Raw genomic sequence first — 12097 nt, forward strand, 5'->3', positions numbered from 1 at the left:
TCTTCTCACTTGGGTGATCGGGAACAGATGGAGAAAGTTGTGGAAGGAGCCCTTGAGGAGAGGTGGCCTCCCCAGGTGTATGAGTGGGTGTGCACAAGAGTTCACGCCTGGCATAATATGGGGCTACTCTTTAGGGAGAATAGAACCACAGGTTTTTGGTCCCTGGCTTGAACCTTGGAAGGGCTCCTTAAGAGTGGCAGTGAGATGTGGCCTCTGTAAGATGGCATCTTCCACAAGGTGATGCCCACTCAGTACCCAGGAAGCCAGGTGGGGACCCGAGGTGCGCCAATTCTTGGGGTCATTCCCAAAAGGTCAGAAACTTGTTCTTTAGAATCAGGTCCTATATTTCTGTGACTCTTTCCCCCTGCCTTGACTGCTTGCTTCCCTTGAGATGCTTCCAATGACATAAAAGACATATTTGGAGCCTGGAAACATTTTACTGAGATAGGTTTCTGCCACAGGTGAGGGGTCAGAGAAGGAGGGGAGGCCCCACTTCATGCCCTGTTCTTCCCCATCCCTTGTTCCCCTGGTACTGCTGATAAGGCTAGGCTGTATGTACTTCATTTCTTGATTTTCTTGGTCACAGTTTTGTTTGTGCCAGGGGCCCCAGCCAGAGAGGCCTTAGGGACTAGGGCTGCTCTGGTCCCCTTCTTTGCCTGAGTGATGCTTTGCTGGCTGGAAACCAGCGGGCAGAGTTTCCTGGTGGCAGAGGTAGCTTGTGACAAGGAAGTGGGCTTGGGGGATGTTTCCTTCCTTTGCCTGGGAGTGACAGAAGGACTGCTGTCCCTTGCCATGGGCTCCCCAGGCAGCTGGGGGAGGTCAGTGAGGGCGGGCTTTGTCTCCATCCTCAGAAGGTGCTCGGTCAGGGCTGCCTGCTGCCTGCGCTCCTTGTGTCTGCTCATCTCCTGCTCTAGCTCCTTGAGGAAGCCTGTGAGGGACCAAGGCAGTGGATAGTAATGGAGGCCCAGGCTTGGCAGGAAGGCCACTGGAAGGGAGGTCTCTGGTCCCCTGGGCAAACTAACCCTCTGCTGTCCCTCATGGGGAGGGGTTGGGGGTTGGGGGCTGAGGGCTGGAGGTGGGGATGGACAAGTCACTCACATGCCAGCTGATAGCTGGCCCTGGCTGCACTGTCCTTTTCTGGCCCAGATGCTGATCTGGGCTTGGGGCTGCCTCCCTAGCTGCCACAGCCATCTTAGCTTCCCCAGTGGCACACAGGCCAGAGCTGAGTTCTAGGGAGGGTGCAAGTCTGGGAAAGCAGGGCCACCTCGCTCTGTGCAGAATGGGCTGCTCAGCTCTGGGAACTCCTCATCCTCATCGCCTGAGGCTTCATCTTCCTCATCCAAGGTCCAGCGCTCTACCACAGGCTGCTTGTCCAGGTCCAGGAGCAATGGCAGGGCTTCTGTCACCAGCTCCCTGCAGTGTGGAAAGAGCAGAGGCCACCCAGGAGAGCACCCATGAGTGGGGAGCCTGGGAGGATGTGCAGACACAAGCCACAGCAACCACACTGGGAGGGGCGGTGTTCATGAGCTGGGAGATGGGGCTGCAGTCAGCCCCAGAGAGCTAAGTGTTGGCTTCATGTGGACCCCTGGGGGTGATGTGAGCTGGGGTGGTGGAGGAGGAGGTGCCGTGGATGGTGATCCCAGGTGTGCAGGCTCAGAGGGACCCATGTGGAGTTAAGAGGGGAAGCTCAGCCATCACCCTTTTTCTTCTCACCCTTAGGTCCTCCTCACCTGTACCCATCCTGGTTGGTGCAGTTGTTTCCAGTCAGGTTGAGGATGAGAAGGCTCTGGGGGAACTCATCTGCATGTACCAGAGAGGGGGAGGAAAGTACCATATCCACCTTCTAGCCCAAAGCCACTGCCTCTTTGTACAGTCTCTCCAGACTCCTAGAGGCTATGCTGCCAATGCAAGCATAGGGATATGGTGGCAGAGAGGGGGGAGGCTTATCCCGTGAGCCAGGGCCAGGGCATTCTTACCCAGCTTCAGTGTTTCTATCAGGTTCTCAGAAAGGTCCAGAAACTGGAGATGTGGGAGGTCACGGAGGTTTTCCACCTGCTTGATTTGGTTTCCTGCCAGAGACAGGAAGCTGCAGGGGGAGGGAGGGGCACAGAGACAGAGCTGAATCACAGAACTACCAGAGGAAGGGAGGAGGGCACCAGGTACCCGGCAACCCTGGTTAAGCAGCCTGATGACAAGTGGGGACACATAGCCTCCCGGGTGAGGGAAGCAGAGTGAGGCTTGCTGCATCCTCAGCGGACAAGACATTAGGTTAGGAGAGGTCTGAACCAGTTCTCTGGGGGCGTTACCAGGTTTCCCTCCCTACCCCCTACCCCAGGCCTGAGCCCTGACACCACATACCGCAAGGAGGGGACGCAGGCCAGGTTCTCAATTCTCTGGATCTTATTCTGCAGAAAGCAAAAGAGTTAGGGAAACCGAGTAGACCATGTCTACTTGTGCAGCTGGAGAGCTGGCACTTTGGGAATGACGATCCTGCTCCCTGAACCGGTTCTCACCACCTGGGGATGATCTGCTTTTTCTCGTGGATGATGAAGGGTATAAACTTGGGGGTTAGCTAAACTTCATTTAAGTATACCGTGCTCACCCCACAGCTGAAGAAGGACCTAGAAATCAAGAAAGAAGCCAAGGGGCCATGGGGAAATACAAAAGGCCCTGGTGGTGGCTTATGCACACACAGGGAGTAATGAATATATATTATTTTTATTTGTGAAGTTTCTGTGGGGAAAAGTTAAAGGAGCTGGGTATATTCAATGTGGAGGAGACTGAAAATCAGCCAGTCAACCAGCACCACCAAACAATCTTCAAGATTATGAAGGATGCAGAGGAATCTTCTGGTTCCCTCTTCCACTTCTTCAAAACAGGAAATGGGCTCGAGCTATATAATGCAAGAGATTTAGGGCAGACACCAAAAAGAACTTCGAGAGCAAGAGAAGTGTCTGACAGTGATTCAAGAGCATTCTCAGAATCTCTTTTGGGAAGATAGGTTTTTCAATTCAAGAGAATTCCTGATTCATCTGGGAACAGTTACTTTCTTTCTTTTTTTCTTTAAGACTTTATTTTTAAGTAATCTCTACACCCAACATGGAGCTTGAATTTACAAACCCAAGATCAAGAGTCACATGCTCCACAGATGAGCCAGCTGGGTGCCCTATCTGGGAACAGTTTCAATGAAGGTCTGCCTACCTGAATGCCTGGGAATGGGCAAGATGACCTGATTGGTTGCTTTCAGAATTAAACAGACTTGGTCCACAGAGGGTGAAGTGGGGGAAGGGCAGGAGGCAAGAAGTTACCGCTTGCAGATAAAGGCTGTGAAGTTTCTGCAGGCCCTCAAGGTTCCCAATAGTGGTAATCCCCTCTCGGTCCAGGCGGACAGTCTGCAGTTCAGCAAGAGTGTGAAACCTGGAAGAAGGGTCAGCAGATGTTTTAACACAGCGCCACTTCTGTGGCATCTCTGCAGGGAAGATGGGGTGGGGGGAGGTGTTTCAAGCTAAGTGGCTTTGATGGGATGTCAGGAACAATTTCCTGGCTCATGTGGCAGTGTCCAGCTCATGAACTGGGTTGACCTGGAGACCTGGATCTTGGTCAGTAGCACTGAGGCGGATCAGAGGGTGAGAGGAGTAGGGCCCTTCAGGGAAATGGGTGATAAGCAGCTTATGGGTTCCTGGAGAGACTCAGAGGCAAGGAAAGCCTTTGTTGGGCCAGTGCAGATGGTAGAAGCAGGGGCCAGGGAAGATAAGACAATCTATGCAGGAGGATCCTTCCTCATTTCCCTTTGAGTGGCCCATGGAAGGAAAAGCACTTGTTCCATTCACTCATTCATTAATTCCACAACATTTAATAAGTGCCCACTAGAGACAAATGAGTGTCCCTGCCCATCAGTGTTAGGGAAGCAGACCAAACATACATAAATTCATTCATTCATTTATGTTTTTATTTATTTGAGAGAGAGAGAAAGGACAAGCAGAGGGAAGAGGCAGAGGGAAAGGAAGAAGCAGGCTCCCCACTGAACAGGGATCCCGATGCAGGGTTCAATCCCAGGACCCTGGAGTCGTGCCCTGTGCCAAAGACAGACGCTCAACTAACTGAGCCACCCAGGCACCCCTAATTTTATTTTTTATTTTTATTTTTTAAAAGACTTTATTTATTCATGAGACACACACACACACACACACACACACACACACAGGCAGAGACACAGGCAGAGGGAGAAGCAGGCTCCATGCAGGGAGCCCCATGCGGGACTCAATCCCAGGTCTCCAGGATCACGCCCTGGGCCGAAGGCGGCACTAAACTGCTGAGCCACCCGGGCTGCCCTAATTTTATTTTTTTTTTAAAGAGTGAGTCAATATATTTGCAAATAACATATCTGATAAAAATACTGTACCATAGCATACAAGTGATTCAAAATTCAGTAATACCATTGCAAATAATACACAAATGATATATTCATATTATTGCTTAGATATAAAACCAAGAAAAATAAAAGCACATGTTCATACAAAGGATTAGACTTTTCTAATAATGTCCCTAGTAGCTTTACTTCCAACAGTGTAAAACTAGAAACAATCCAAATATTCATCAACACTATGGTATAACCATATGGTTCAATCTTACTCATCAGTAAGGCATTCATTATTAATATATCAGGCCAAACATTTACCACAAGTGGATGACAGACACAAATACAAGGCACTAAGGGAGTACATGGACTGTGCAGTGAGTCCTGAATAGGGGAACAGGCAATGCTTCCTGGAGGAGATGACATATAAGTAGGAGTTAGCCAGAAAGGGGAGAAGGGGAAGAGGAGAAGGCATTTCAAGCAGAAGGAAATAAGGATGAAAAGGGAGCAGACGTCGACTCATGCTAAGGCATTTGGATTTTATTCTGGAAGTACTAGAGAGCTAAGGAAGGCTCTATCAGGGAGTGCCCAATCAGATTTGTCATTTAAAAGGATTACTTTGGCAACAGTATGGTGAGCCTCCACTGAAGGCAGGGAGACTAATTTAAAGTTTGTGGAAAGGTGATGGCTTAAGGGCTTTATTTAAGGCAGTTGAGTGGGCATGGTAAAAAGAATAATGTTTAAGGAGGCAAAATCAATTGGATATTACCACTGATTGGATGAGTGGAGTAAGTAAAGAGAGGGACGAAGATGAGTTGACAACCAGTACAGCCCAGGGGACTGGTCATCCTGTTTCAATCGTCCAGCGCCCCTTTCTTACCCCCCGGCACTCACATCTTCTCCGACAGATCCTCATCCTCAGGGAAGGCCAAGTTCCGCTTAGTGATAAGGGCTTCGGTAATGCACACGCTCCCTTCCTCTGGACTCTGGGCAAGCTTAGCTGTGAACAGATTGGTCCGATTGTTCCATTTCCTTATTCTTGGAAGCCTGACCCTACCGTTATCCAACTGTTCTACCCGTCACCCATTCCCCTACTCACCTCCGGGCATGATCTAAAGGCTACTGGCCTGGCACAGAAGAGAACTAAGGGAAGCCAACCAACTTGGACCACCTCGGGGATGGCGGAACTCAGGAGGTAGCAGGCGAGAGAAGCTCGGAGACTCGAGGGACGAGGGGAGGTGGCTAATTCAGAGCCAATTAATGAGGTGGGGTAGAAGACAAAAGTAAATCGAGGCGGGAGCTCTAGAGTTTTTTGAGGGGTGCGAAGGGGTTTGCAAACCTGGCGGATTGTGGGTAGAGAGAGTGGCGGGTGCGGATCGAGAGAAGAGCCGAGCTCAACGGGCAGAGCGTCGTTGCTAGGAGACTGGACGCCGGGTCGGGCGCGGGGGCCGGCGGGCTCAGCGCACGCGGATTACTGCTCCGGCCGGCCTCTTCCGGCCCCGGGACTTCCCACAATCCTTAGCTCCTTCTGTCTCTCCCGCCTCCCGTCCGTTCCTCCGGTGGCGATGGCTGCGGCCGTGGCTGGGATGCTGCGAGGGGGTCTCCTGCCCCAGGCGGGTAAGGAGCGGCCCAGGTCCTCACGGCGCGTTCCTGCCAGTGCTCTTTAGTTCTCCCCCGTCCTCCACTACTGATCCCCTCCCGTAATCTCGTACTCCATACTGCTCGCGGTGACTCCTGGTCCCGCCAGACTGCTGGCCTCCTCCCTCCGTCTCATTCCCTGTGGCTGCAGACGCTAGTAGTAAGAGCAGCGCAGCAACAACGTCTGCGACGACCGCAGTATTTCTTCCCTCCGCCCGAGTCCCCATTCCTTCTCTGGGCTTTTATAACCCACCACCCAGCTCTTGCTCACCTCCAGTTCCCTTTGCTTGAACCACTGCCCGCCGCGATCTTGGCGCTCTGCCACCTTTTTACGGTCTCAGCCCCAAAGTCCCCGCTCAGGCCTGTCCTGGCCACATTCTGCAAAGCAGCTTTCCCCTGTTAAATCTGTATTTTGCATCCTGTTTATGGACCCCTCTTCACCTTTCACAATCGGTAATTTTGCATTTGTTTATGTATTGTCTCCTCTATTAGACTTCAAACTCGGTAAGGACAGAACCATGTTCATTCAGCATAGCCAGCAGGTGGCGTGGTGCTTGGCCTTAGGCATGCAATAGACATTTGTTTAATGAAGAATTTTGAGCACAGAATACAGGCTAGGCACAGTGACAGATGATTTAGTATTATCTCATTTAAATCTTAAAGCACCTCGAGAAGAAGTCATTATCTCCTCTTTAGAGTCGAAGAAATTCAATTTTCAATGAGTGGCCGGTCAAGGTCACAGCTAGTAAGTGACTGAAGAGAGATTACACTCTTGTTCCATCTGTGGGGTGTCTGGGTGGTTCATTCGGTTAAGCATCGGGCTCTTGTCTTGGTTTCAGTTCAGATCATGAGATCAGGGACGTGAGATTGAGCCCTGCATAGGGCTCTTTGCTGTTGAGCTTGGAGCCTGCTTGGCATTCTCTCCCTCTCCCTCTGTCTCTACCCTGCTTTCTCTCTCTCTCTCTCTCTCTCTCATTAAAGAAAAAAAAATCTGGTTGCATCCGATCCAAAGCCTGTGTTCTTAACTTAGGTGTTGTGGCTGCTGGCAGTAAAACCTCTCCCCCCAGCAAACCTCTGTGCTCTTTATTAAAGCCACCTTCTAGCTGCACTTTTCCTTGAGATCCCATCCCAATCTTGGGAAGGGCCGGAAGTGGGAAATGCTAGTGTGGGTCCTTTTGTTGAAGATGTAGGGGTCACTTAGGCTTACAGCTTTCGAGTGGCTCCCTTGTCTTCTGAGGGGTGCTCTCCACCAATGCCTTTAAACAAGAATTGAGGGAAAAGAGGCTTGTTTGGGGGAGTTGTGAGGGCTTCAAATCATAGGAGAAGGCTTTAGAGCAGTGGTTTTCAGACTTCAGCATGCATCTGGAACACCTGGAGGGCTTATTAGAACCGCTGTTTGTTGGTCCTCCCTCCTCTCCCCCCCAGTGCTTCTGATTCAGTACGTCTGGGACAGGCCCTGAGAACTTGTAGTTCCTTTTTTTTTTTTTTTTTAAAGATTTTATTTATTTATTCATGAGAGATACACACAGAGAGAGGCAGAGGGAGAAGCAGGTGCCTCACAATGAACCTGATGTGGAACTCAATCCCTAGACCCAAGATCACGCCCTGGGCTGAAGGCAGATGCCCAACCACTGAGCCCCCCAGGCATCCTGAGAACTTGTATTTCTAACAAGTTCCCTGATGATGCTGATGTCGCTGGCTGGGTGGCAGCAGCACATCTTGAAAACCACTGGCTTAGACCAGGGGTTGGCATACTGTGGAAGGACTGGTCACCGTGTTTTATAAATAAAATTTTATTGGAGGGATCCCTGGGTGGCGCAGCAGTTTGGCGCCTGCCTTTGGCCCAGGGCACGACCCTCGAGACCCGGGATCGAATCCCACGTTGGGCTCCCGGTGCATGGAGCCTGCTTCTCCCCCTGCCTATGTCTCTGCCTCTCTCTCTCTCTCTCTCCGTGTGTGACTATCGTAAATTAAAAAAAAAATTAAAAAAAATTTTATTGGAATACAGCCACAGTCTACGGCCATACCACCCTGAACGCGCCCGATCTCGTCTGATCTCGGAAGCTAAGCAGGGTCGGGCCTGGTTAGTACTTGGATGGGAATACAGCCACATTTACTTGGTTCATATTGTCTGTGATTGCTTTCATGATACAATGGCACAGGTGAGTAGTGACAGACTGTATGGTTCTCAAATTAAAATATTTACTATTTGGCCATTTAAGAAAACATATGCTCCCCCCCCCCCCTTTAATGTGTTCAAAAGTACTTTCTTCTTCATTCTCATCTTTTTTCCACATCTCTGTGCATAAAGAAGAGCTGGAGAAATGGAAGCCTCAAAGGAGCAAGCAATTGACCTAAGGTCACCCATTAAAGAGAAGACAAGTTTGGGGAATTTAGGATTCCTGGTAGATAGTTTCTTATCCCACTCTCTTGTTGCATCTAGCTCTATGAGCCATACTTAGCTTGCCCAGAGGTAGGCTTTTTCTCCGCCTGAAGCCGCCTGAGGACTCCCAGAGGCTGCACGTCACAATGTTGCCATTTCCTCTCCCAGGCCGGCTGCCCACCCTCCAGACTGTCCGCTATGGCTCCAAGGCTGTTACCCGCCATCGTCGTGTGATGCACTTTGAACGGCAGAAGCTGATGGCTCTGACTGAGTATATCCCCCCAAAACCTGCTGTTAACCCAAGATGCTTACCGAGTCCTCCCAGTCCCCCACAGGAGGTAAGGAGGAGACTGCCTGTCCTTGGTGCCTGGATGGTGGATTTTAGTGATCTGGTCTCTGTAGCCATAATGAAGTGGCTCTCCAGGACACAGCCCTCCACATCATTACTTCCCCTCTTTACCCTGTGTGCCAGATACATTAAAATGAAATGTGTACTTGATTCTGCTTGGCATTTTGGGTTCTGTGGATTGGATGGACCTCCTGGATTTCCATTATTCTTTACTTGTCTCCAAAAATTGTGTAAAAGCTCTCCAAGCAGGTGGGGATAGGGGAGAGTATCTCTCCTGTCGTGAAAGGACTTGAAGCTTGTATGTTTTCCTAGAGGAATGGTGTGAGGGTTTTTGTCCTAAGAAATAACAGAAAGAATTTGTACCTTTATGCTCATGGTCAGGCCCACAAGCAATGAACTTTGAGAAACACTGTCTTCAGAAAATGAAGTCTTGTCCTCGGTTCTGAATTATAACTAAGAAAGAGTTATCTTGTATTTATAATTGGTAAAATTATTCAACATGAGTATAGTGTCAGAGGGATAAAGTGATATTTACGTCATTATTGTCACATAATGTTGACTGGGTCAGACTGGTGACCTGGTCAAGGGGACGAGCCTTGTCAGGTCTGACACCACTGCTCTAAAGACCGTGGTCATCTGGTAAAAATGAAGGGTGGAGTGGAGTTTGTAGCCTTTCTTGAAAGGCAGGGCTCCCTCTCTCCTCCAGCACACCAATCTTTCCCACATTTGGGCACTGCAGGGAGCCCCAGCACCTGTGCCCCAGGGGGACAGAAGGACAAGGAGAAGGGCGGTATCTGTCCCCTTAATCATCCCTCCCTTCCCGGTCTCAGGAGACAGGCCTCATCAGGCTCCTCCGTCGGGAGATAGATGAGGTTTTCCGAGAGAACCGAATGATAGCTGTGTGTCAGAATGTGGCCCTGAGTGCAGAGGACAAGCTTCTCATCCGGCACCGGCTGCGGAAGCACAAGATCTTGTTGAAGATCTTCCCCAACCAGGTAGGGAGCAGCCCTCTGATGCGGGTGCCCTATTCCCCCGCCCCCACCAACTCAGACCCCAGGGTCCCTCCCCAGAGAGGGTGCATTTGACCTTTCCCACCCCTACCCCACGACAAGCAACCCTACAGTCTGGTGCCTAAACTGTGGTTGGGGCCCGAGGAGACTTGTCGGTTTGCACCCTCAACCTGATGTGGCCTGTGATTGGGGTTGGCAGCCCTTCCTCCCACTCATCCACAGGAAGCCCTCTTTTTTGCTGTTTCAGGTTCTGAAGCCCTTCCTAGAGGATTCCAAGTACCAAAACCTGCTGCCCCTGTTTGTGGGGCACAACTTGCTGCTGGTCAGTGAGGAGCCCAAGGTCAAGGAGATGGTGCGAATCTTGAAGAGTGTCCCTTTCCTGCCACTGCTAGGTGAGCAAGCACCCCTGCGGGTTGAGGATGGGGGTGAAAGGGAGTGGGTGCCACAGCAGCCTCATGCCATCTGCTAGGTACATGTGGGTAAAACTGGACATTCTTCGGGGGACATCCTCTAATGGATAGGGCCTGAGTTACTAGCACCATTTGTCAAGGGCTGCCGGTGTCACTCTGGAACCTGTGTTGGCTCACTACCCTGCATCTGTCTTTCCTTCCTTCTTTCCTTCCTTCCTTTCTCCCTCCTTCCTTCCTTTCCTTTCATTTATTTTAGGGAGATAGAGTATCCAGGCAGGGAGGGAGAGGGAGTAGGAGGAGAGAAGCAGACTCTGTGCTGAACAGGGAGTCCTGTGAGGGGCTCAGTCTCACCATCCTGAAGCCATCACCTGAGCCCAAACCAAGAGTTGGGACACTTAACTGACTGAGCCACCCAGGCGCTCTGGTCCTGTATCATTTCTGCAGTAGGGGGAAGAAAAGGGAAGGCAGAGAGAGGGCTCTGGAGGGAGAGGAAGTTCAGACACCTTGTGTCTAGCAATGGGGTATGGAACACCGCACAGATGAAGATACTTAAATAGCCCAGGTAAAGGGCACTGATGGGTGAACAACGTTTTCTAGACTCCCCTGATGCTAGGAATCCCCAGGGATGATTCTTCTTTAGAGAAGACTGGTTTCATAGGGAGTCTCCGTGGGCCCCCCACACCTCACTACACACATGCTCTGTGGTTCTTTAGGAAAGTGTAGGAAACCCCGACTTAGTGGGGTTTGGGCCAGCTGAATGTCTTATGTGAGAGTTTTCTGGGGAAGAGTTAGGAAGGAAGGGAGTTGGGTGGGGCAGGAGTGGGAACCAGATTTGGGGGAAGGCTGAGGGGTGCAGAAGAGCAACAGAACATGCATTGGAACATTGGGTTGGGATGTTGTCTTCAGAGGAGAAAGGCTCCAGCTGACCTTGTGTTCTTCCAGGTGGCTGCATCGATGACACCATCGTTAGCAGGCAGGGCTTCATCAACTATTCCCAGCTTCCCAGCCTGGCCCTGGCGCAAGGGGAACTGGTAGGAGGACTCACCTTCCGTATGGCCCAGACCCACCTCTTGCTTCAGCACCAGCCCTTCCAACTGACTGCCCTGCTGGATCAGTACATCAGACAGCAACAGGAGGGGGACTCCGTCACGCCAGCCAGCGAGCAACCTGCCTCTCCTGACCCTGTTCCGAACTCCTAGCCAGCCTGTTGCACCCAGCCTGCCTGCCCATAAACATGCTGTACTCCTGTTGGCTGTGCCAACATCTGGCAGAGATACAGAGGGAAGTGTGGGGAGTGGCACTTGTTACCTGACTTCACTGACCACAACTTCCTCAGATGCAGGGCCACCTGGGGTTGCAGAGACACTCCATTTCCAAATGGAGGCTCTTAATCACTGTCTTTGTCCCTAGTTTTCCCAACCTGAGACCTAACAGGAGTGGGGTTTTGGCTCTCCAGGCCCAGGGCAGAGAAGCTGAACAGAGATTGTCTTCTGCCTCCAGGCCCACAGTCCTTTGTCACATGTGTCTCCCAGCCTATCCCCTCGTGGATCTGATGTGCTGGAATAGCTCACCCAAGTCATTGTGCTAAGAGTGGCATCTGTTGAGAGCCTGCTGTGCCGGGCTGCGTGCTTACCACTTTACGCACATCAGTTCTACTTCTCACCATGTAACCATATCACCCCCATTTTACAGAAGGCTAAAGGGTGAGAAGTTCAATAGTCTGCCCAAGGTCCTGCAGCTAATAAGAGGCTGAACAGGGACTTGAGCCAGGCTTTCTTCTCTGAAGACCAGGCCCTGGATTTCTGCCCTAGAACTTCCTCATTAGGGTTCTGTGTGTGCTTGAATGTTAATTCTCCGCCCTTGGGGTGTGTCATGTTATGGAAAGGTTGGGAGTACTGCTTTCTGATAAAATGGAATGCATTTTACTTAGTCTGTTCTGCTGTTTGCAAG

At 50.9% G+C, this 12097-nt stretch overlaps 2 protein-coding genes across 3 annotated transcripts; one reads left to right on the forward strand and one right to left on the reverse strand.

The window, feature by feature from the left end:
• Nucleotides 1-417: 417 nt before the first annotated feature.
• On the reverse strand, nucleotides 418-5819 carry LRRC46 (leucine rich repeat containing 46). Of its 2 annotated transcripts, none has more exons than XM_041725744.1 (8): nucleotides 5697-5819; nucleotides 5252-5357; nucleotides 3309-3417; nucleotides 2359-2405; nucleotides 1977-2086; nucleotides 1731-1800; nucleotides 1265-1413; nucleotides 418-928 (listed from the first exon to the last, which is right to left on the reverse strand). In XM_041725744.1, coding segments are annotated over exons 2-8 (855 nt in total). In that variant the 5' UTR covers nucleotides 5254-5357; nucleotides 5697-5819; the 3' UTR covers nucleotides 418-560. The 2 variants fall into 2 exon arrangements, with proteins under 2 accessions (XP_041581678.1, XP_041581676.1); XM_041725742.1 differs by having other exon boundaries at nucleotides 5457-5813.
• A 44-nt stretch (nucleotides 5820-5863) lies between these two features.
• MRPL10 (mitochondrial ribosomal protein L10) lies at nucleotides 5864-12072 on the forward strand. The gene is made up of 5 exons (XM_041725747.1): nucleotides 5864-5974; nucleotides 8547-8716; nucleotides 9558-9722; nucleotides 9985-10129; nucleotides 11090-12072. The coding sequence occupies exons 1-5, from the start codon at nucleotides 5923-5925 to the stop codon at nucleotides 11344-11346; spliced, it is 789 nt and encodes a 262-aa protein (XP_041581681.1). The 5' UTR covers nucleotides 5864-5922; the 3' UTR covers nucleotides 11347-12072.
• Nucleotides 12073-12097: the final 25 nt, after the last annotated feature.

This window comes from Vulpes lagopus, chromosome 12, assembly GCF_018345385.1.
Source record: "Vulpes lagopus strain Blue_001 chromosome 12, ASM1834538v1, whole genome shotgun sequence".
Classification (NCBI taxonomy): Eukaryota; Metazoa; Chordata; class Mammalia; order Carnivora; family Canidae; genus Vulpes; species Vulpes lagopus.